Below are 22,782 nucleotides of genomic sequence, written 5' to 3'. Positions count from 1 at the left end.
CCCTTTTTTTTAATTTTGTTAGGAAGGAATAGGTAAGGAAAGTACGCCTATACCGTATATGTGTATTCAATCTGTTCTGGTTATTATACTTTTATTATTCTGTAGTTTGAAACAGCATTATGGGTTCTCTCAGACGAATGAGAACAGGGTGTCCTGTTGTGGAAAATAAATTCGAATTCCATCGCGCGTAAATGATTTTAACAATAATTCTTTTTTTTGTCATAGTGTCACATTGACAGTACGTCAAAAATCAAAATTATAAAATTTCCGTAGTCACAATCCAATGCCTTTCCACCATTTCTACAATCAATCACGCCAAGATGGCAAATTATAGCTAAACTACATAAAAATGATAAAAGCCTAAAAATCCACAATGAAAAATGCGAAGATTTGTAACATTGGACTGTCTAGTTGACTCCAATGACGTGACGGTTTTTTCAAGCCATGCAGTGCAGAACTTGAGGCGGGCGGTATTGGCTCCTGCAGTGTACCAGCCTCGGATACAGCAAGCGTTACAGCGTATTCATTTTAACTATCATAGGCCATGCAGTTATACTAATCTCATCAGGGTATTTTTGTTCCTGGCAATATTTTTTCGGTTAGTTACCTCGTTCATATTTGGCGGTTCAATTCAAGTAAACATTGTTTTTCCTCAGGAGTGCGATGTAGGTGAAGGTCAGACTCTTTTAATGTTCTGGGGCAGCGGGCGCTCTGAAAGCAGAGTCACCGTAAGCATGTCCGCCTCTAGTTGCTCTTCAATACATACAGTAAGTAACACTAGCTTTATTGATACTTACAAGCACTTCCCTTGCCTAGCCATAGTTACCTATTCCCTAATATCCCAGGACATGCTGTGATGGTGGCTTAAAGAAGAGTTATGTTTTCAGCCAAACCCCGCGACCCTGACGCGCGACCGTGAGCAGCGTCACGCCGCCCAGCAGACCGATATCACGTGCCGCTACATGGCCGGCATGGCTTCGCCAGGTAACACCAGTACAACCTCCTTAAAACTAAAGTAACGTTACAGAGATTATCTCTTAGTCAACAGTAACAAGCACAAGGACAGGTTCTGGACTCACCTCGGAACCAGGAAATTCTTCTTTAAATTTTATTTCACTAGGGTAGTTATTGGGGTTATTTAGTTTTAGGGATAATGATAAATTAATTGCTTAGCTTAGCCTAAGCTTTACGATACTTTTAGGTTTTATTTTATTTTAAAAAATATATTTTAAATATTTTTTTTATTTTAAATTATAGGTACTTGAAACTAAAACATTTCAAGTACCTATAATTTAAAATTAAGAAAAAATATATATTTTTTATGGCGAAAAATCTTAAAAATAAGTACAGAAATTGGGAAGACTGGCAGAAGATGGAAGGGAAATGGAATTTCGAATAATATTTTTCAGTGTCAGAGAGTGAAGACGCTCGCACGCGCGCGCGGCTCGCGGAGTCGCTGACGTCGGGCGCTCCGTCGCCGCCCGGCGCCGAGCGCTCGCGCTCCATCCTCGGCTCCGTCTGCGCGCTGCTGCTCGCCAAACAAGTGAGTGAGGGCGATCATTGGTTACTTGACCTGTCTGCTAGCAGGCGCTTTAAACGAAGTCGATTGTCTCTTTCATGATCATGCTTACGTCAACACATGATCAACGTCTCAATGACACTCATGGGCGGTGGTGATGGATGAGATCATTTTCTACAGATGACCTGCTTACTCGTTTGCCTCACTCTCACAAAAAATAAGACACCTGATTCTCAAGTTGACCTCCATTAACAGCTGTAAACTTATGCCGTTAAGGTGACCAAGAACCAAGAGTCGTAGGACAATTTTGTAATGGCCTTATCGCCTCTAACACAGTGTCTTTGAGCAATGCTCTGTAGGTTAAGACCTTTTTACCCGACTGCAAGGAGAGGTATTGTTTTTACCTAGGTAACGTAGGTAAAATCCATATTACAAAGTTAGTCCGCATACCAAATAACTTCTTATAATTTTTTCTCAATTTATACTGTTCCAGGCTTCACAGTCGGCATCGACGAAGGAGGTGACCAGCGTGGCAAACAGCATAGCGTCGGAGAACATCTGCCGCATCTGCTTCGGCGGCGCGTCGGCGGAGCGGCTGGAGCGGCCGTGCGGCTGCCGCGGGACCATCGCGGCCGTGCACCGCTCCTGCCTGGAGCGCTGGCTGCTGCAGGCCGCCACCTCCTACTGCGAGCTGTGCCGCCACCACTATGTCGTTACGAGGACCCACAAGTAACAGCTCATGCTGGTTGTATCAGCTACGGGTACGGGATGGGGAACGATCATTGCGTCCAGGGAACCGGTGTACTAGAGTCATCATCACGAGCAGACACACGGGGAGCTCATCTAAGCAAGCAGCGGAGCTTGCGGAGATACCATTGCCGCACAGTGGTAATCAGGCAGCACATGCAATGGACATAGAGACCGTTTGCCACGTCGTGGTTCAATCAAACGCGAGCTCGCACTTTAGGGTTTTAGAAATTTATGCTTGAAATTATCCATCCCAGCCTATATACGTCCCACTGCTGGGCACAGGCCTCCTCTCAGAACGAGAGGGCTTGGGCCATAGTTCTCACGCGGGCCCAGTGCGGATTGGGAACTTCACACGCACCATGGAATTGCTTCGCAGGATAGTGCAGGTTTCCTCACGATGTTTTCCTTCACCGCAAAGCTCGTGGTGTGGCTCGTGGCTTAAAATTATATTTAAAGTTTATTACGATCTTTAAGGTGTAGTACCTGCGAAGAAATTCAATTGTGTGCGTGAAGTTCTCAATCTGCATTGGATCCGTGTGGGAAGTACGGTCCAAAGCCCTCACGTTTTAAGAGGCCTGTGTACTGCGGTGGGTGGTACTTGCACTAGAAACTCGGCGCGCTCTTAAAGATCTAATGGTGCGTCTCGGACAGAGGTTTAAAAAAATCATTATCATCATCATCATCGGTCTATCTTAGTCTAATGCTGGACATGGCCTCTCCAATGAGGGCTATCGTTTTTTGTATTTCTAGATGGCGCCACTGTTGCGTGAGGTTTAAGTGTGGCTTTCAAAGTCTGTTATTACGGGCGTGAAAACAAACTTTAGATTAAAATCATATTTAATACACCTTAAAACCGTACCATAAAAATATCGAGCAACCACAGTCACACGAGCAAGCGCAGCGTAGTCCCGTTTTGTTCGGAAAAAGGGAGGACAAAAGTTTCCGAAAGACAAACTGTCTCCAATGACAGACATTCATTGCCCGTAACGCACAATTGCCATAATTAATTTCAGGTAATGCAAAATATTCACAAAATTATTTTAATTCTAAATAAACCCGCGTAGCTCACTCAAAAACTATGAGATTTGACATTTCGGAGACCTCACGCTACACTAGCGCTCTAGTGGCGAATTCATTCGCGATAGCCCTCATTGCACGCCACTGAGCACGATCCTTGATTAAATAAATGAATGAGAATGAATAAAGTGGTGATGGGTGTGGTCTTTGAAGCCGTGGTGGCCGAGTGGTTTGACCTATGGCCTCTCAAGCAGAGGATCGTGGGTTCAAACCCCGGCTCGCACCTCTGAGTTTTTCGGAATTCATGTGCAAAATTACCACATACGCAGCTGCCGTAAAAGGGCGTTGTTTAGTGTACAGAAACATAGAACCAGGCATGCGCAATTCTCGTACTTGAGACGTGTATGCAAACTGTATAATGATAGTTGTATGAGTGCAGATTTGTTTTGCAGCTCGTTGGATGTATTTTAAAAAATGTATTAGAGATTTATTGAAGTAGATATATATGCATGTATATGTGTGTGTATATGGGCTTAAGATAATTGATGATCTTAATAGTGCTTAGGTATAGGTTGAACGTTTAAACGTGTTTCATATTTTCATATTTTTCATATTTTTAACAAAAGTTATCTGTACTTAATATTTAAAAGGGAACTATAGGTCTATTTATATAAAACTAATTCCTAGCTTTAGCTAAAATGCAAAATTATTGTGAAAGACTGTTTGTTTCTAAATAAATTAAAAAAAAAAAAAAAAAAAAAATTACATTTGAAATTTACCACGAGCTTTACGGCGAAGGAAAACATCGCGAGGAAACCTGCACAAGCCTGCGAAGCAATCGAATGGTGTGCGTGTGAAGCTCCCAATCCGCACTGGGTCCGCGTGGGAACTACGGCCCAAGCCCTCTCATTCTGAGAGGAGGCCGGGAGGCGGTGGGACGTAATATGGGTGTGTGTTGTGGGCAGGTGGTCGTGGATGCGGTCGGTGGTGGAGTGGGCGCGGTCGGGTCGCGCGCGCGCGCTGGCGGCGGACGCGTGGCGCGGCGCGGCGCTGGGCGCGGCCAGCGTGCTGGGCACGGCGCGCGCGCTGCACGCCTGCGACCGCGCGCTGCAGGCCGGCGCGCGCCGGGGGGACCGGCCGCGCTCGCAGCCAACCTCTTCTCATCGCTGCTCATCGGGGTCATAGGTAACTCGCACGGGTGCCAGGGTTGCTAACCGTAAAAAAAATACTTCGTAAGTACGATTGGTTTTTTGGAATCTTTTTTTTTTTTGTATTTTTTGTTTAAATTCCAAATTTTTACTTTTACGGTCATCCCGTAAAACCTAAATTGAAAATACAAACTGAAATAAAGATGCACAGAAAAAACAGAAAAATAAGACCATCACTGAGAATCGCACCCAGGTCCTCGGTAATCCGTACCGCGTGCTATACCGCTACACCACTGATGGTCAACGGTACCGACACGAATTTTCCCCTATGCACCTCATATCTCAGCTTGTTTGCTTGTTTGCGTCACTGCTTAAGTGACTAAGTAAGAAACAAACAAGCTGAGATATGAGGTGCATAGGGGAAAATTCGTGTCGGTACCGTTGACCATCAGTGATGTAGCGGTATAGCACGCGGTACGGATTACCGAGGACCTGGGTTCGATTCCCAGTGATGGTCTTATTTTTCTGTGCATCTTTATTTCAGTTTGTATTTTCAACTTCGTAAGTACGTTTTTTTTATGCAGCTAAAAATCTCGTATTTTTGGTTTTCAAACCTCCTACATTTATTGTTAATGCATCTAAAACGTGCTAAAACCAAAATTAAGGCATATTAAACTATTGGATTTAGGATTTTTTACCCAATGAAATAAACTATTGCAAGTTTCCTACTAAATTAAACATCACTTTTTATCACAAAAAATCTTTTCTCAAACTCAAAACTCAAGTAAAAGTCACAAAGAAACTAAAAATTTGCAAATGATGGTGGTGCAAAATGTTCGTATGGCCATATTATCAAAATCTCATAGGTATACTTACATTATGTAATTGTACGAGGCTGATAGTGTCCTCGAACGTCGTGCAGAAGACCACAAATCTCGTATTTATACGAGGAACCTCGTACGGTTGGCAAGGGTGCATGGCGCCGGCGCCCGCGCAGCGTGAGGCCAATCTGCGCTGTTGTTACAAGTTCGCTGAGACCCTCAAACCCTGGTCACACTATATCGCTAACGGAGCCTGCAACCTGCAACGCACGGTGCCTACTTGAGAAACTCCTCGCTGGCAACGAGGGAGCTCGTATGGTTTTTAGTAATGTAGCGACTCCTAGCGATCAAACATAGAAATTTCAACATCCTGCAACACGTTATCGAAGTTTGTTAGACGGAAAACTCTCTATTGTGACCCACTGCCCACATTGGGTATCTTCCCCCATATGCGCTGTTTTTCCAAACAGAAAGAAAGAAAGAAAGAAAGAAAGAAAATACATTTATTCACAACACAAGACACAACAATAGTATTAAGTACATACAAATAGACAACACGTAGGAAAGTATGTGTCATTGCAAACAGCTAGAGGGCATGTAAGTATATAGTTAAAGTGATTTTTCCACACTATGAAAAAGTCACGTGAATAATTTTATACATTTTTTTTTGTCAAAGTACTTTAACAATGTATATAATATATACCTACATCTGAAGCGTGTTACCTTGGAAATTTTCCATTATATCTGTGTTTTCTGTAAGTACCTACTGCTTACTATGTGTTGGCGTTTAATAAAGAGTTATTGTATTGTATAGGCGCCTTGAACGGCCTTCTGACGACGTGGATGCTCCTCAAGATCCAGGAGCACCAGCTGGCGTGGCAGGCGTGGCGCGACAGCACGCTGCACGTGCGGGTGACCCTGGCCGAAGAGGACGCGCCGCCCGAGCCGGCGCCGCCCGCAGCGCCCACAGCGCCCACCGCGCCCACCGCGCCCACCGCCGAGCGCGGCACCAACGTCGCCGACCCCTTCATGGTCGCCCTGCCCTATACCCTGCCCGAAGCTGACGGCTCCACGTTTTGAAATTGGAGGTACTGTCGAACCAGTTGACCTACTGGTACAGTCAAGGGCAAAGATATCGACACGGCCGAAGTTGCAAAAATATGTATACACGACTTTATGCACTTAACATTAAGGCCGTGTATACATATTTTTGCAACTTTGGCCGTGTCGATATCTTTACCCTTGACTGTACTAGTGCGTCTACTGATGGTAAGAGATCACCTGCCCATAGACACCTGCAGCACCAGGGGATTGCAGATGTGTTGCCAACCTAGAGGCCTAAGATGGGATACCTCAAGTGCCAGTAATTTCACCGGCTGTCTTACTCTCCACGCCGAAACACAACAGTGTAAGCACTGCTGCTTCACGGCAGGATTAGCGAGCAAGATGGTGGTAGCAATCCGGGCGGACCTTGCACAAGGTCCTACCACCACCTGCATATCATGAAACGGCGCCATTTCGTGATATGCCTAGGAATTTCGTGATCTGGCGGATTTTACAATCGGCCGCCGTCATATCCACGAAATAAGAGCGAAAAAGACGTTTTCCCGTCGGTAAATGTCGTTTCGCGTCGGCTGAGCCGATCGTCACCTTTTTCGCTCTTATTGCGTTGGCCATAAAGAGTTTTATCTACATGCATATCATAACTTCCCTATTATATGTTCAGAAACGACTATCAAATGGCCTTTACATTAAAGTACAGTGCATCTTAATGTTTACATTAAAGTATCGGTAATACTTTTTTATTATCTGTTTTATTTAAGCTTTGGTAGGTACTTCAAACTAGTTATCAGTAACACTTACTTAAAAATACAGGCCATATCGGAACATATTATAGAAAACTTATGATATGCATGTAGATAAAGTTTTGTATGCGGCTATACATAATTAGGCATTAAAACACTCGTGTGATCTTATTATGAAACTTGCCTTCGGCTCGTTTCATAAAACCACACTCGCACTTTAATCCCTCTCATTATGCACCAGCCACATAAATAACTATTTTGACATGAATGACATGTTCTTATGCGCGTGAGCTCAACTCTGGTGGCACTACCTACGTAGTGCGACGCGAAGGCGAGTTTCATAATATGTATTTTTAAGTTAGTGTTACTGATAACTAGTTTGAAGTACCTACCAAAGCTTAAATAAACCTTTTGGTAGGCTAACACCAAGCATTCTTATTTTTGTTTTCTCCGCAGGTCCAAACGATGATACTACAGACTAGACTTCAATTAAGCAGAATTAATTTGAAGTAAATGCCATTATTAAATACCTACATCCGACATGGGACATGTCGACGATTGGGAAGGTTCTCCTCGCAATCTACGTTATGGTCTTTTTGATATATTTGGGGACGTTTGTCTCGCAGAGGTTTCAGCAAGGAAGACGCATGAACGACATTTGAACACTGCCTTAAACTGCCGCTCCCAGATTATTAAGCTTAATTAAATTAAAAGGAGACAACTAATTAGTGAGGTACGTCCTGGTCCTTATTCATTCATAATATGCCCGTAGTTAGATTTTCAATCAACTTAAAACAAGACGGAGGTTCATAATTTATATTTTTTATGTCACCTTAGAACTTTGGCATTTTTTTTTGAGTTTACTTATAGCTTGGTAACAAGCACGTCCTTTATGAACTCATTCCGAAAACTTTTTTTAGTGAGCTATTTTCCGTTTTGGTTCCATTTAAATTTGAATAAAAAACCTTAACCCCTCATTAAGTTATTTGAAGTCAGTCTATTTTTGTTAATACTATTTTGTGACCAGGTTTAAAAAAAGAACCATATTTCGACAGGTTACCATCCTCATCGTTCTTATGTCGCCTTAGGCCCCCCTAGCTCCACTTGTCTGTTGCCCCAAGGCATCCAGACCCGGCCTCCCTGGCTTCTCTTATATTGTATCTAGGTGTTGCCAAGTTTTATCCCACCTTCATGTCATTAGCTGACTACTCGATTGGTGCTTATGTTGTCTTCTTCGCAGGTATTGTGAAACGGATTGCATTGCGAGGGCGAAGCACCGTCTGAACATTTACAAGAAGAGGACCAAAGGATCAGTCATGGGGATGACACAGACGTTCGTGTCTTTGGTCATCTCGACCATTTTCTTTATGATTTTGCTGTCGATAGTTTTATACGCCACACGAAGGCGCAGCAGCGATGGGGTAACATCCCAGTGAAACAAATAAATAAACACATTTGTTAATAATATTTATTTCAATTATATCCATATAAATTAACTTATCCATTATAAAATAATAAAATTTGATAAAATCAGTAGGCGATTATTTTAAGCCGAGGTTATTAATAATGTCAAGTTGAAATTATACAATGTAAAGTAAGATAGAATAGTTTGTTAGCGTCGTCTCTCTCAGTGCCACTGATGGGTGCAAGGATACTACTTCCTTATGTAGATGAATAAGTCAAAGCGATCCATGCGATCAGTGACTTCCGGTCGAAAGTGAAATACAAAATCTTGTATAAAAATCTACAGACTAATCTACGAATAGCGCGTCGGCGCAGTACTGGCGTACCTGTTAGAACTTACGAACTAATATAAAAAATCACATACATCTTGAGATTACAATAAATAGGACTGCGTAGTCGAGACAGCGCTGGAGGATCGAGCCGGGCGGACGGGATATACATCTGACAAACATTAACACAAACAAACAAACCGATAACAACGTACGCTCTTTGGACTCGTATATCTTTGATTAATATACAAAACACTTAATTTTTGTGACTTTAGCGTTCAACTACTTAAATTAACGCCCTCGATGCGCGCTACACCGAAGTGAAGGGTATAATTCGATTGACACGAGTTGCCACTTTGTCGCTTTGTAGCTATAAAATAAGTTCACAGAGAGACAAGGTGGCAACGGCATTTCCCGCTAGGTGGTGGCGCGCGGGCTGCGTGAGGACCGGGTGGTCAGCGGTCGTCCTTGAAGCGGCGGTGGATGGACTGCACGTAAGTGAAGACGCACTTCCAGTCGGGCTTCCGCATCGCCACCATGTCGTCCACGTCGAGCAGCGGGTAGATGCCGGCCTTCTCACTGCAACAGGCAGAAGTTACACTTCACACCCGATTTCATGCAGTCAGTGTTTAAGTTTTTTTTGGTAAGGGGCTGTTTCACCATCAATTGATGTCTTAACTGACGGTTAAATGTGATGCCGTCACCGTCTATGCGAACAAAACAAATAGAGACAGTGAAACAGCCCCTAAGGCTGATAACTTAGATTTACGCTAAGAACTTGTATAAGTATACCAAACGCACCAACGTCATACATGCAGGCAGACAGCTAAATGCCATGCACATGAGTGACCTTAATTCTGTTAATACCAACTAAAAAAATATATACCTCGTTGAGTTTCTTGCCGGATTCTTCTCGGCAGAGGTTTTTCCGAACCGGTGGTAGATTTTTTTTTGACATTCATAAGATATTTTGACTTTGACTTTGACTTTGACTTTTGAGTCATCCTAATGTAATAATAACGCCTGTTACGAAGTCACAACAAAAAGCTTGGTAGTTCGGTCTTAAAAATATAAGTGGAACTTCAATTCTATACTCAGCGGCGCAAAATTTGGCCCACCCTTCATACAAAATTACCGATTCTGCATACATTTGAGGGCCAGATTTTTTGCCGCTCAGTACTTATCTTCACTTCAGCTCGCAATGAACATCGACTAGTCGAAGCGTTCAAAGATGTATTAAAATGTAATGTACGTTTCCAGCATTTCACAAAGAGATTCATATTTATGATCCGAATGAGCTGGTTTTGCGCATTAGTTGCTGTAAACAGACGTACGGACGATGACACGAGCGGCTGAAATAGTAGACACGCGCTGCTGCTGACGTACCTAATGACTGTGCTGACAGACGGATATAAGTGATTTATAAATGTCGTAGTGGCGATCTGCGTCAGATACGTTATCACAATATTGAGATTGCGAATGAGATTTCTGTAGGACGAGATGAATTATGTAGCGCGTTCTTGTTTCCATAGAGCAGCGGTACAACTCGCGTTTAAAAAACGCGATGTGTCTGATAGATTTGAATTTTGTTAACACTTAATTATCTGTGATGTTCTTTATATCTGCCACATAAAATAACAGGAACTTAAAAGCGATTAATGGATCAAAGGCCTTTAGTGTGTAACGCGCGGGCTCTTGCCATCTCTTTCATCATTTCTTTCTGTCACCATCTTACGCCGTTAGACAGAAAGAGATAATGAATGCGATAGCGAACGTTCGCGCGTTAGAAAATACGGCCTCAGGGTAAGTATGCTGTATACTGACTCGGCAACTTTGAAGGCGAGCGTGAAGTTGTGTCGGCGCTTGTCGGGCGTGAGCTGCGCGTAGTCGAAGGCGTCGGGCAGGAAGTGGTGCACCAGCGCGCAGAAGGCCAGCCCGTCCGCCCAGCTCGTGGAGAAGTTCTCCAGCTTCACATTCTGCGCGAACAGGAACCGTTAGCGGATGCCCAGGGCTGTTGCTGTTGCTGGTGGGCTCGTGCTAAGGCTTTGCCACGAGTAATGAGCTATACTTGACGCTAGTAAAGTCGCACGGCTGGATTTATAATGCTACCGGCGCGACTTTACTGGCCTCCTGTATATGGTCTTTTTACGAGGGAAAGCGCCTTGCACTCAATGGCATCGCTAAGTTACGCCACCGCGTAACAACAAAACAAAAACAAAAAACTAGGGACCAAGATGTCACTTTGCTAATTTTATAAGTTATTTACCTCCTAAATCTGTTTTTAATGTCCTCAGATTTTGAACCAGATAAGTTTTTTAAGCATTTTCTAATACCTACATGGTTTGATTAATAGGTCAGTGAGCTTTTACGAATTAAGTGTTTGCGTTTCGGCTCTGTATATGCCCGCTATCATAGGATTAGCTATCATAGGAATAGCTATCATAGCATTAATAGCAAATAGCTATCATGGCAACTCTTATTGCAAAAACTTAGAGGTTTCTGCTTTGCTTCCTGAGCTGAATCTCTGATTTGGACCTTATTTCGGGATTCGTTCAGGTACCACTTTATCGCTATCGCCTAGATATTAGATATTATTCAAACCCATTTCAAGAGAGAGAACATTTGTTACCTAGCCATGGGTAAACAAATACTGCCTACTTGAACCGGCGTCTTATTGACCACACGTTCCTTCACATAATTATAGATACTTACCTAGCTACTCTCTGTTACCTTCTGTTGTAAACTTTCTTCTTTGTTTTCGTTTATTTTTCTGTTTAAATTAATATCTACTACGATTTTAAAAGGTTTAAAAATACTAAATACCGACAGATTTAAATCTATGACCGTTTTGTGCAAGAATTTAAGTGATGTGTTCTGTTCAGAATTGTGTGTGTGCTTAGAAAAGAACACACAGAAACAGATTAATGGTCGACACAGAAGAGAAATAACGGGGACAATTGTATCTTAAAATTAAAAAAATCATGCATTGTACGTTTACACACACTTTGGGTACGTTTTGTACAAAAACATGCTTTAACACTGACATTGATTAAATTAAATACACTGTGTTAATTCTATCCTGCCATCGGTAGATACATTGTACAAAATATTTCGATCTACCGCATGTGAGCTGACAAAAAAGATCATAGAACATACAATTATTGTTCGGTACACTTTTCATTCTTATGTTATGTTTATGATGATTTTCCTAGATTGTTAATATTTTCATTAAACATTTTATGATGTTAAAACATTAGATATTTTTTTATGATGAATGTCGAATCCTACTACAGTGAATGTCAGATGAGTATTACTGAACGAATTGGCGATATTGTACCTAATTGTCCTGAAGATTAATGCATAGGTACAGATTTATAATATGATACAGGAGTTAAGTACATACCATGATACAATAATACGAAATAGAGGGAAACAGAGGCCATAAAAAGCTGCGAAAAGCGTGTATAAAGGGTTGCCAGGTGCCCTGATCAATACTAAGACGGGTTCTACAAACAACAGAATGTTACATTATGTAGTTTGTGGACGTTTAAGTAGGTTACTTTAAGGCTTTTAATTTTAGGTGTTTTTGTGACCGACAAATGGCAACCCTGCGTGTGAGTGCGTGCTGTGTGTGGCGTGTTACGTCGCGGTGCGCGGGACATGCTGCGGCGCTGCCCCCCGCGCCCGCACCCCGCCGCTCCTGCCGCCCTCTACGCAGACTATGCTAACTCGGGGTAGTAATCACTGTTACTCTAAGTGGGAGGTGTACATGTATACTCGTAATGTAGAAGAAAATAATTTTAATAGGAGGGATTGTTGTGTGAGAACCGGACAAAAACAGGCTATAATTGATTTTATTAACAAATTATTACACTTGTTTACAATAACTTAAATTTTTTTAGTACTCCTAATTTTGTAAGTACTGGAATAGTGGTTTGGTTTGAATAACTTACTAGAGCTACCAAGTGTGATATAAACGATCTCAAAACTATTCAACATAAACTAAAACAGTGACAGATACTAAAAAGTAAACAGATAACAAAACAAAAGTGAGGTGAGTTAAGTAGGTATAGGTTATACTTACCTACTTAATTTTTGTGTTCCCATTTACCGTGTGATCAAAATTTACAGATAAAAATAACAAAAGGTGCGCTTACTGTGTATAAATGCCGGAATAATACTTTTTAATTAATGTCAGCAATATTTACAATTATTGTGGCACGCAGTAGGGTGTCGTGCGGCAGAGGGGCTCGCCACTCTTATTCTTAAAAAACAATTAACTAGAGCGCTTTAAATTTTGTAGCGGACATACTTAATACCTTTTTATTACATTTGCTTTGAAAATGATACAATTTGTGGCCCAATTATGCTTCATGCACTGTCGTTTTTCGTTCAAATGAAGCGTTTGTAGCTTTGCTTGCTTTTTCTTCAACAGAAACTATAACCATTATTTAGACAGAGACAGGAGTTAAACCCTGGCCGCTGCCATATGGTGTACCACAGCAATTATTGCAGACGTAGAAATCTATCCCTTTCTAAGGGCCGTTACAGACAGAATGCTGTCCTACTGTAATGTGACCGCCCATACATGTAAATCGCAGTTTGCGTGCAGTTTTGGCGACTGCTATGGAACTGCAATGTAAAATGTATGAACATTTGGCAGTTGCGTTGCAGTTGGAATGCAGCAGTCCGTCTGTAACAGCATAAATGCGTTAGCTCGTGCCAAGTCTTGATAACAAGGATGAAGGTCAAACCGAGGTATCCGAAGTGTTGTTAAGAGTAAGAGCGGCGTGAGGGGGGGTGGCGGCGGGCGGGGGTGTGTACCTCGTAGTCCCGAGTCTTGTCGCGACACCACTGCAGCAACCGTTCTTTAATAGTGGCGGCGCTGGCCTGCAGCGCGGGGTCGGTGAACTTGAAGTAGGGCTGCGACGGAGAGCCCGGGCTCTTGGGCGTCTGGGGCGAGCTACAACGGGGCGCAACGTTAGTGGCGCGAGCGCATCCCCACGTGCTCTAACGCGCTGTGCCGTTATTTACAATCAACGCGTGCTTCGACTCTGGCTGTGTTAGGGACTGCTCTTGCGATGAACGGTATTAAACTGGATGGGACGGGTATGTACTAGTAAGCGCGCGGCGCGCGTCTCTTGGGTTAGACACTCCGTGTGTACTCAGCCTTAGCGCTCTCGGGTGACATTAATAAATTAAAGATGAAGCGACTAATTACACGTTATGATGCATACTAATTGAATATTTACTTGTATCTAATCCTTATTGGTATCCACAGATATGGCTGCCAAAAAATAAATAAATTATAGTTGCGTCGTATCAAGCCAAAAGATCGCTAATCTAGGTAATACATAAACAATAAATATAGCTTTAAAATATTGCTATTGCTAAAGTATGAAGATGGAATTATAATAATAATGGTTCTCTTTCCCACGTATAATTTTGTGCTGATGGATCCCGGATTGGGTGAGCTTCGGCCAATGCGTGCGTTTGATTTGACAAGTTTTGACTGTTGGCGCCGGCGCAGAGATGTTGAGAGTTGAGGAACGAATGACTCACTTGGGACTGTTGGTAGAGTTTTGCTTCTCGAGCTGGCGGAACTTGGCGAACGGCGAGACCGGCTTGGGTCCCGGCCGCGTCATGCTCTCGATCACTGAAATAACAATAATCGTCAGGCTTTGTTCTCCTCACGTGTCTCCCGTTGGCTGCGAGCTTGAGGGGTGACTGGTTTTCTTAAGGCCGCTTGGACGGTGTTACAAAATTAAAATTGTAGGTAAACGTTAGGGATTTGGGTACTAACACTGGCTTAGCAATTAACTCGGGATTAGGTATATAGTTAATTAATTTAGGCAAACCGGCTTTAGATATAACCGGAAGAAATAACGGCAGGTAAGTTATAAAATGATTGAGTCTAACCTTTCGAAGTTCTAGTGGTGGTGCTACTGCTAACCGTTTTCTCTGAGGAGTTCCTCCGCGCGCTCGTCGTCACAGTCGTTACTTCTTCTTCCTCTGAAAGCGAAGGAAACCTATTAGACGAGCGAATACACTTCCCGCGGTTAACTCTAAAGGAACATCTCCAACACGATACAGCCAAAACAATACAACGATACTTATAAGCTATTAGTAAAAATAACACGGTTATTGGAAACGGTGAAAATGATCGATCGACATGTTACGGACTATGCGAATGTAGGTATTTTATGTACATCGACGGGTGACGTAACGCGGGTGCGGGGCATGCGGGGCGGGGGGCGCGACACAAGCGACAGGCAGCCCACACACACACGACTCACGCGCGTCTCGCTCGCTCCCGCTTAGACTAGTGGAATGTGCGGCGCTACGCCAGCGCCGAGACCAGGTGCTCGAACGCGTCGTCCGCGTTGCTCTCGTCCAGCAGCTGCAGCTCCGCCACGCTCGGCATGGTGCGGCTGCGGCCCAGCGCGAAGCCGCCGGCGCGCCGCCGCGCCGCCCGCGCGGGGGCCGCCGCCGGCTGGCCCGAGAAGTACGCCTCCACGGTGCGCTGCTTGTCCGGCAGAGAGTCGCGCGAGATGCCGCCCTCGAACAGCTTGGGCACGGCCAGCAGGTGCATAGACTTGGCGCGCGCCACCACGCGGCGCGGCGACGCGGGGCTGCGGCGCTCCGCCAGCTGCTGCCACGAGCCCGACCGGCTGAGCGCGCCGCCCGGGCTGGAGTCGCGGCTCGCGGCCGACTCGCTCGAGAACGCGGACTCGGCCGCGGGGCTTCGGGGGGACAGGGTTCATACTTGATGGCGGGCGGGCGGGGCGAAAGGGCTTGCGTCGCGGCGGGGGGGCAGGCGGGCTGGACGGGGGGCGCCGGCCGTACCTGGGTGCGGCTCTCCCGCCGCGGGTCCCGGCGCGGCGCCGAGATCTTGTCGAGAGCGCCGCGCAGTTCGTCGGCGGCGCGGGCGGCGGGCGCGGCACGCGGGCGAGGGTCGTGGCGGGTGCGCGCGCCGGCCGTGATGGTGGCGGACTGGCTGACGGGCCCGCGCATCACGCGCGTCACGACGCTGCTGTGCTCTGTGGGCTCGTCCTCGGGCCCGGGCCCGTGCCCGTTGGTGCGGGGCGCGCCGGGCCCGCGGGCCTCGTGTCGGAGCACGACGTCGGGCAGGCGGGCCACCTTGTGCGCGCGCGCCTTCTCTATGTCGGGCGTCTGCTGCAGCGGCACGAAGGTCGAGACGCCGCCGGCGGGCGTGTAGTCCGTCACCGTGTACGGCGGCGGCTGCGGCGCCGCCTGTTTGTAGTGACCGTTGGTTATCGGCTCCCGGAGCTTCTTCTCGCGAATCTGTTTCTCGTAAAATTCGATTTGCAGCTTTTGTGCGTCCACTTTCGGTACGTACGAGTTGCCGTCCTCGTGAGGTCTGCTCTCGAGCTTGTTGACGAGGCCGGGCGCGGCGAGGTCGTTCTGGCTCGGGATCGCTCGCACTGGGTAGTTCTGAGCGGGCGAGGGCGCGTAAGTCGGCGGTGTGGGTGGGTTGAAGCCGTAGGGTCGCTCTCTTTGGGGGGACAGCGCGGTGGCGCGAGGGGGCGGGTTGTTGTTTTCGAATCTGTTCGCGGCCAGGCTGAGCACGCGGCGTGGCGGGTCCCTGTCGGGCGCCTGCACCCACGGCGCGGCTGCGGCCGGGCTGGGCGCGGCCGGCGCGGGGCTGCTGGGGTACGGGACGCTGTCGCCGGTCGGGGAGAAAGTCAAATTAGCCGAAGGGGGACTCCAGACGAGGGCGGGCGCCGATACCGGGGACATTATTTTCTGAGGAGGTTTGAAAGCGGACATGGGAGCGTGTGAAAATTGATTGACAGGAATAGGTTTTGCGACAAACGGTTTCGCGATGGGCTTGGTCGGTGACTGAGGAATGGGGGGATAGTGAGAAGATCTGGGGGGTGCGGGAGGATGGTACGCCGGTTTCGGCGGGGCCTGGGGTGCGGCAGGGGGCGGCAGCGGCGCCGCTGGAGGTAGGTGCACCTGCGGGGATATATCCCTGCGCTGCGCGGCCCAGGGTACGCGAGGTCGGTCCCTATCAGAGTTATAGTCCCCTAAAACCCTCCTAGGTTGTCGGAAGCTGAGCGGGGGCGTCTCTTCCGTCGCCTGCCAGAAACGCTTAGCGGAAGACGTGCTGGACGACCTGCTGCGGTCCTCTTGATCGCGATTTTCAAACGTATTTTTTATGTTACCGAACCTATTACTCCAGTTGACGTGTCCGTTCGCCCCGTTGATGTTTTCTTCGTTCTTTTTCATGAACGCGAGGAACTTTTTGTCGTTCTCGGTCTGCGGGCGGAACTCGGGCACGGCAGGGCCGCGCGGCGCCGCGTCCTCGTCCGTGTCGCTGTCGCGCTGGTAGCCGCCCAGCGGTTTCCCGATGTCGATGGTGTTCGCGCGCTTCATTCGCAGCCGCTTGTTGCTGTTGAACCGGCTTAAGGGTCTGGAGAAGTCTTCAACGGGAGGCGGCGCCGCGAAGTTGTATGTGGGGGGCAGCGGTTTATAGAGCGGCGCACGATACGGTTCCTCGGGCGGCGGCCGCGCCTGCATCGTGGGCGCGCTCACCGGCGGCGGCTGGCGCACCGGCACCCGCCTAAAAGGCGGGGGCGCGTCCCTCTCGATCTGAGCGTTGAATTTGTTGGCTATCTTAGCGATTCCGCTCTTGGAGTTGACGACGGGTCGCGGCGGCGGCGGCGCCGGGCCACCGGGCTGCGGCGCGTCGGCGATGGAGTGACGGTGGAAGTCCGGCTTGCGGGCCGCGGGCGCGCGCCGCTCTACCTGCGGGCGGCGCGGGCGGTCGTCGGCTCGTAGCTGATGGAGTGCGTGACGGGCGCGCGCGTGTGAACCGCCGGCGCGGGCTCGTGGTAGCCGCCGTCGTCGACGCTGGGGCGGCGCTCGGGCGTGGGCGTCTGCTCGGCGCTGGGCGCGGAGGCGGTGGACGCGGTGCTGGAGGGCAGCGTGGAGCCGGAGGGCGCGGGCGCGCGAGGCCAGCGCGTCGCGGTCGACCAGCCGGCGCGCCTCCTCCAGCTCCTCGTGCGTGACGCCGACGGTGTGGCGCGCGGCGCGGCGCCGGCGCGGGCGCTTCTTGCAGCCGTCGAGGCGGTCGGCGGCGTCCAGCGCGTCCTCGAGCCGCTCGGCCAGCGCCAGCAGCGCGCGCGCCTGCGGGTGCGCGGCGGGCGGGGCCAACGCGGCCCGTAGGCGCGCCAGCGAGCGCCGCACGTCGGCCACCACGTCGGCGCCGGCCGCGCCCAGCCCCGCCAGCAGCTGCGACCCGCCGCCGCCCAGCAGCCCCTGCAGCAGCGGCAGCAGGAGGGACTCACCGCGAGCGTCGCTGCTCTCTGTCGCGCCTCCCTCGCCGGCCGCCGCCAGCGCCTCCGTCACGGCGCTCGCGCATGCTGGAACGACGACACGAGCGACCCAATAAGATAAACAGCCACTTAACAGACATGCTTGCACGCATAAACGCTCAATAAGAATTTAATTAGTCTCAAATCTGTGTGATGTTTATTTTCAGAAATATAAATTTTATAAGTCTAATATTCGAAATCTTTATGACTTAAAAAAACACAAGTTATACAGCCGTTTCGATCCTACTATTTACAAAATAAACTCTAAGGGGCTGTTTCACCATCCATTGATTAGTGTTAACTGACGGTTAGATGTGCTGCCGTCTCCGTCTATTCGAACAAAACAAATAGAGACGGCATCACACCTAACCGCCAGTTAACACTAATCAATGGATGGTGAAACAGCCCCTAAACTAATGAAGCTTTTCATGTCTCTATTTGATTATAATATGTATTTATATTGACATGGTTTTCAGAGCTGAAGAACTTGGATATTTAGATAAAGTTGAAGCCGCGTCTCACCTTCCTGCTCGGCCATGAGTGTGCGGATGCGCGCGCGCAGGCGTCGTCGCTGCTCGTAGTCGGTGCTCTCCTCCAACTGCAATACGACGACACACTGTTACACTCAGGTATACATTATGACACATGTTTGTTTTTCATTGGAATAGTCTAGTTATAATAATCACAAATACATCTTGCGTCTGTTTATCTTTACACTGCTCGTAAACTAGATACCTAAAGACAGACACAAAGCAATAAATCAAATGTTATTTTATTTGCCATACATATTAATGAGTAGGTATTCACGCTTGGGCCCACGTTTCCTCTTACTGACGTTTTAATTAAATTTAATTTAATAATCATTTATTTCGGAAAGAAGAATCCATATAGTGTTAGTAACAATAATCTTAGCCCTAAGTTAGTAATCATAATATTGTCAGCAATTTAAATAAAATAAAATAATCAAATCAGTTTTATTTAAAGCATTGGCACTCGATATAATCAGGTACTCTATGCTTTAACTTTTTATCTATTTATGGTATTCATAAAGCAACTAGTGACTATAATAAGATTTATTAGTTTTCCATACAATAAAAAAAAACTATATCGGTTATAGAAATACCGACGTTCGGTACTCAGAATAAAGCATCGCGAGTTGCAGTATATTACCGTTCGATGATTGATCTTTTACTAATACGTCTCTTATAATAAATCCGTGGACGTGCGGCCCACAATGTTACTAAGCACCGACGTATTATTTCTCAAATCACTCATTTACATTTATTTTACCGAAACGATGTGAGATCGATCGCGTTTATATACTTACCTCATTGAAAATGAGTTATATAGACGCGATTTACTCAATATAGTATAGGTAGAGTCATTCACGATGACGTGTGCCGTGGTTCTTATTTATTACAATGCCTTTAATATCGAAAATACAAACTGAGATATGGATGCACAGAAAACCAGAAAAAGAGACCAGTGCTGGCAATCGAACCTAGGTCCTCAGCAATCCGTGCTGCGTGCTATAACCCCTACACCACCGCTGGACAGGAGTCTAGACACGAATTTCTCCTATGCACACATATCTCAGGTCGCTTTTTTCCACTACGCTACTGAAGCAGCACCAAAAAAAACAATCATAATGTCTTTAATGTCTAATTTTGACAAAATCACGCGTCTTCGTCGATGGCACCATACCTTGTCTTCAAATGAATTTGGAATATTTCAGCAGATGGTTGGTTTTGTTTGACTAAAAACTTCTCCAAATGTTTTTCAGGATTTTAAATTGTGTTAGACAAAACTTTTCTATACATAAGTACTACTTAATTCCTATAAGTACTACTTAAATAAATAAATAAAATCCAATGAAAAACCTTTACAGGGCCGATTCAGCAACCAAACCAGCCATGTAACGAAACACTTTCGGAATATTTTTAATACACCTTCTACACTAGCTGCCGTCCTTGAAATCTGATACGGCACCAAGTTCAGCTGCGCTGGCGCCGGATACGGGCCGGAAACAGCGCGGCCCATCGCCCTATTATGTGTACACACTAACCTACTCTAAATAACAGGGAAATTGTCTGCTCTAAAATTATTTTTGGCGCGCATGCCAAATAGATTAGGGTACTTTTACTAGGTATTATGTCTAGTACCTGGGCGACCGAAGCTAATCGATTTGTCATCCCCGAAAACCAGTACTACCAAATAAAAAAAAATTAGATACATCAATTTTACGTCTTGCGTCTTTAATTTTAGTGAAGCCGTGGTGGCCTAGTGGTTTGACCTATCGCCTCTCAAGCAGAGGGTCGTGGGTTCGAACCCCGGCTCGCACCTCTGAGTTTTTCAAAATTCATGTGCGGAATTACATTTGAAATTTACCACGAGCTTTGCGGTGAAGGAAAACATCGTGAGGAAACCTGCACAAACCTGCGACGCGATTCAATGGTGCGTGCGAAGTTCCCAATCCGCACTGGGCCCGCGTGGGAACTATGGCCCAAGCCCTCTTGTTCTGAGAGGAGGCCTGTGCCCAGCAGTGGGACGTATATAGGCTGGGATGAATGAATGGGATGAATTTTACGTCGCTTCCAGGTAAGGATGTATTTGACAGAAAGGAGCATTACATCTGGTTTCTAACGCTTTAAAAAAATGTTCTAAATAAATATTTAACAAGCAGTCTCGTCGTGTATGACTAATTTGAGAACTTGGTCCATTTATATTGACAACGACGATAACCAATACAGCGTGATAACAAAATTAACACTAACATAATCACGTGTGAATGTTTATCTGCGTGCGCAGACAGCCTTACGAACTAATATCAAAGGCGAAATAGTAAATGGATTATGGTAGATTGTATATAAGTGAAGAAAACTAAACCCAATAAATATAGAAAGTAGAAGCCCTACATCTCAAAGTCAAAGTCAAAGTCAAAATATCTTTATTCAATTTAGGCTATAACAAGCACTTATGAATGTCAAAAAAAATCTACCACCGGTTCGGAAAAACCTCTGCTGAGAAGAATCCGGCAAGAAACTCAACGAACTCTCCTGCAACATGTACTTATAAATACTTATAATCCGCTGTTGAGCTCAGTGAAACTGTCCCGTCGTCGCGTTGGGATACAGCCGCCACCTGCGCGGGCGCCGGTTCCCACGCCGACGCAAGCCACGAGCGGGGAGCGCCAGCTTCATCATATTTAGTTTATGTAGTAGGTACTCAAACTATCAGGTTGATACACGATAATACAGACGCAGTTCTAACCTAACCTGAGCTTGTTTATTTGTGAGGTCACAATTCTAAAGGGGCTCCTAGACGGGCCATATTTTCACTGCAATATGTGGCCGGCAACTATTGGTGTCCCTGTCTAACAGGTGAGTAAGAGAGGGACACCAATAGTTGCCAGCCACAAATTGCAATGAAAATATGGCCCGTCTACGAGCCGCTTGACCTACTTTTCTGTTAGCAGTTGGTTTCTGTGTGGGCTGTTTCTTGGGAAAATAGTCCGATGGTTTCTTTATGCAAATTATGGAAAGGTACACTACCAAGTACATTATGCGGATATTTTGGTGTCTAAAATGCAAACAATCGTAAAATCATAACTTCATGCAATACTATTAACTATAGCTTAAATACAACCGAAAATACACGATAATTATGTAATATCTTTTACCGTGAGGCACTTTAAACGCGTCCGTCAGCACCCACGCAATAGTTCGGCACGGGCGTGTCAGTGAGCGTAAGATGGCAGCGGAACCGTAAGAAATTGCAGTGATACTGGTCAGTTTATTTATAAATTTGTTCATTGTTGTTTTATAGAAATAGTATTTATCTTTTCAAGTTAACTGAAAGCATATTTGTAAAATATGGTAATTATGTACACCAATCTATGCGATACAATTGCGTGAGTATCGAATAAGGGAAAGTCAGTCCGAAATGTTTTAATGGTTTTATGGATTAAATTTATTCATATGTTTGATGTGAGTTGTAACGACTCTCTCCCGACTAATCACGGACTGGTTTTTTTAAAATTTGTCTTATATCATACGAAGAACCGTTAAGCACGTACGAAATAGTGGATTGGCATCTATTAATTTTGTTTTATTTTTAAAACCGACACAAATTTATTTACAAATCGTATAATGTTAAATATGTCCAATTATTAATCGTAATTTATTTTTATACATTTTTTTGACCCAATTATCGATACTCGAATACTAATGTATGTATTTATTATGATCAGAAACGAAAACTAAACTCTCTGGTAGAAATCACTTCTGTTTTAAGTTCGCTTGGTAACATATATGGGTTATTCCAATGTAGTGTGCGTTAGTACGTAGTTTGCGTAACTTTTTCCTTGAAACTGAAAATTCAATCGTCATATATAAAAAAAAAACAATAATAAAATTGTTAATTTTTTAAAAAACTTCATAAATATACGCGATTTTTCAAAGTCGTGACGAAATGAACGTGCTAACATTTTAATATGCATTTTCGAAAAAACCCATTTGTTTTTGTCTGAATTATTTTGTTATTTGTTTATTAAATTATTAACCGACTCAATAAAAAGATGTTTTTATTTTGTACATAATTTAGATTACTCTAATTAGAGCAATTAAATTTCCACTCTTATTTAATTCCA

General features: G+C 45.5%; 1 protein-coding gene and 1 pseudogene across 6 annotated transcripts in view; one reads left to right on the top strand and one right to left on the bottom strand.

The window, feature by feature from the left end:
* Positions 1-232: 232 nt before the first annotated feature.
* LOC141437454 (uncharacterized) lies at positions 233-8,525 on the top strand (annotated as a pseudogene).
* Positions 8,515-22,782, bottom strand: part of LOC141437452 (uncharacterized) — an 81,637-nt gene continuing 67,369 nt past the window's right edge. For 3 of the 6 annotated variants that reach the window (XM_074100830.1, XM_074100832.1, XM_074100831.1), the window contains 7 exons: positions 18,657-18,732; positions 18,108-18,182; positions 14,713-14,805; positions 14,356-14,449; positions 13,618-13,756; positions 10,618-10,769; positions 8,515-9,372 (listed from right to left, as the gene is read on the bottom strand). In XM_074100830.1, the coding sequence (XP_073956931.1) occupies positions 9,249-9,372; positions 10,618-10,769; positions 13,618-13,756; positions 14,356-14,449; positions 14,713-14,805; positions 18,108-18,182; positions 18,657-18,732 (753 nt within the window). In that variant the 3' untranslated portion in view covers positions 8,515-9,248. Of the gene's footprint in view, positions 9,373-10,617; positions 10,770-13,617; positions 13,757-14,045; positions 14,081-14,355; positions 14,450-14,712; positions 14,806-18,107; positions 18,183-18,656; positions 18,733-22,782 lie in introns of those variants that run through there. The other 3 variants (XM_074100833.1, XM_074100834.1, XM_074100835.1) reach the window with 3 other exon arrangements.

The sequence above is a fragment of the Choristoneura fumiferana genome, chromosome 17 (genome assembly GCF_025370935.1).
Source record: "Choristoneura fumiferana chromosome 17, NRCan_CFum_1, whole genome shotgun sequence".
Taxonomy (NCBI): Eukaryota; Metazoa; Arthropoda; class Insecta; order Lepidoptera; family Tortricidae; genus Choristoneura; species Choristoneura fumiferana.
This window is presented reverse-complemented; position numbering and strand designations above follow the sequence as displayed.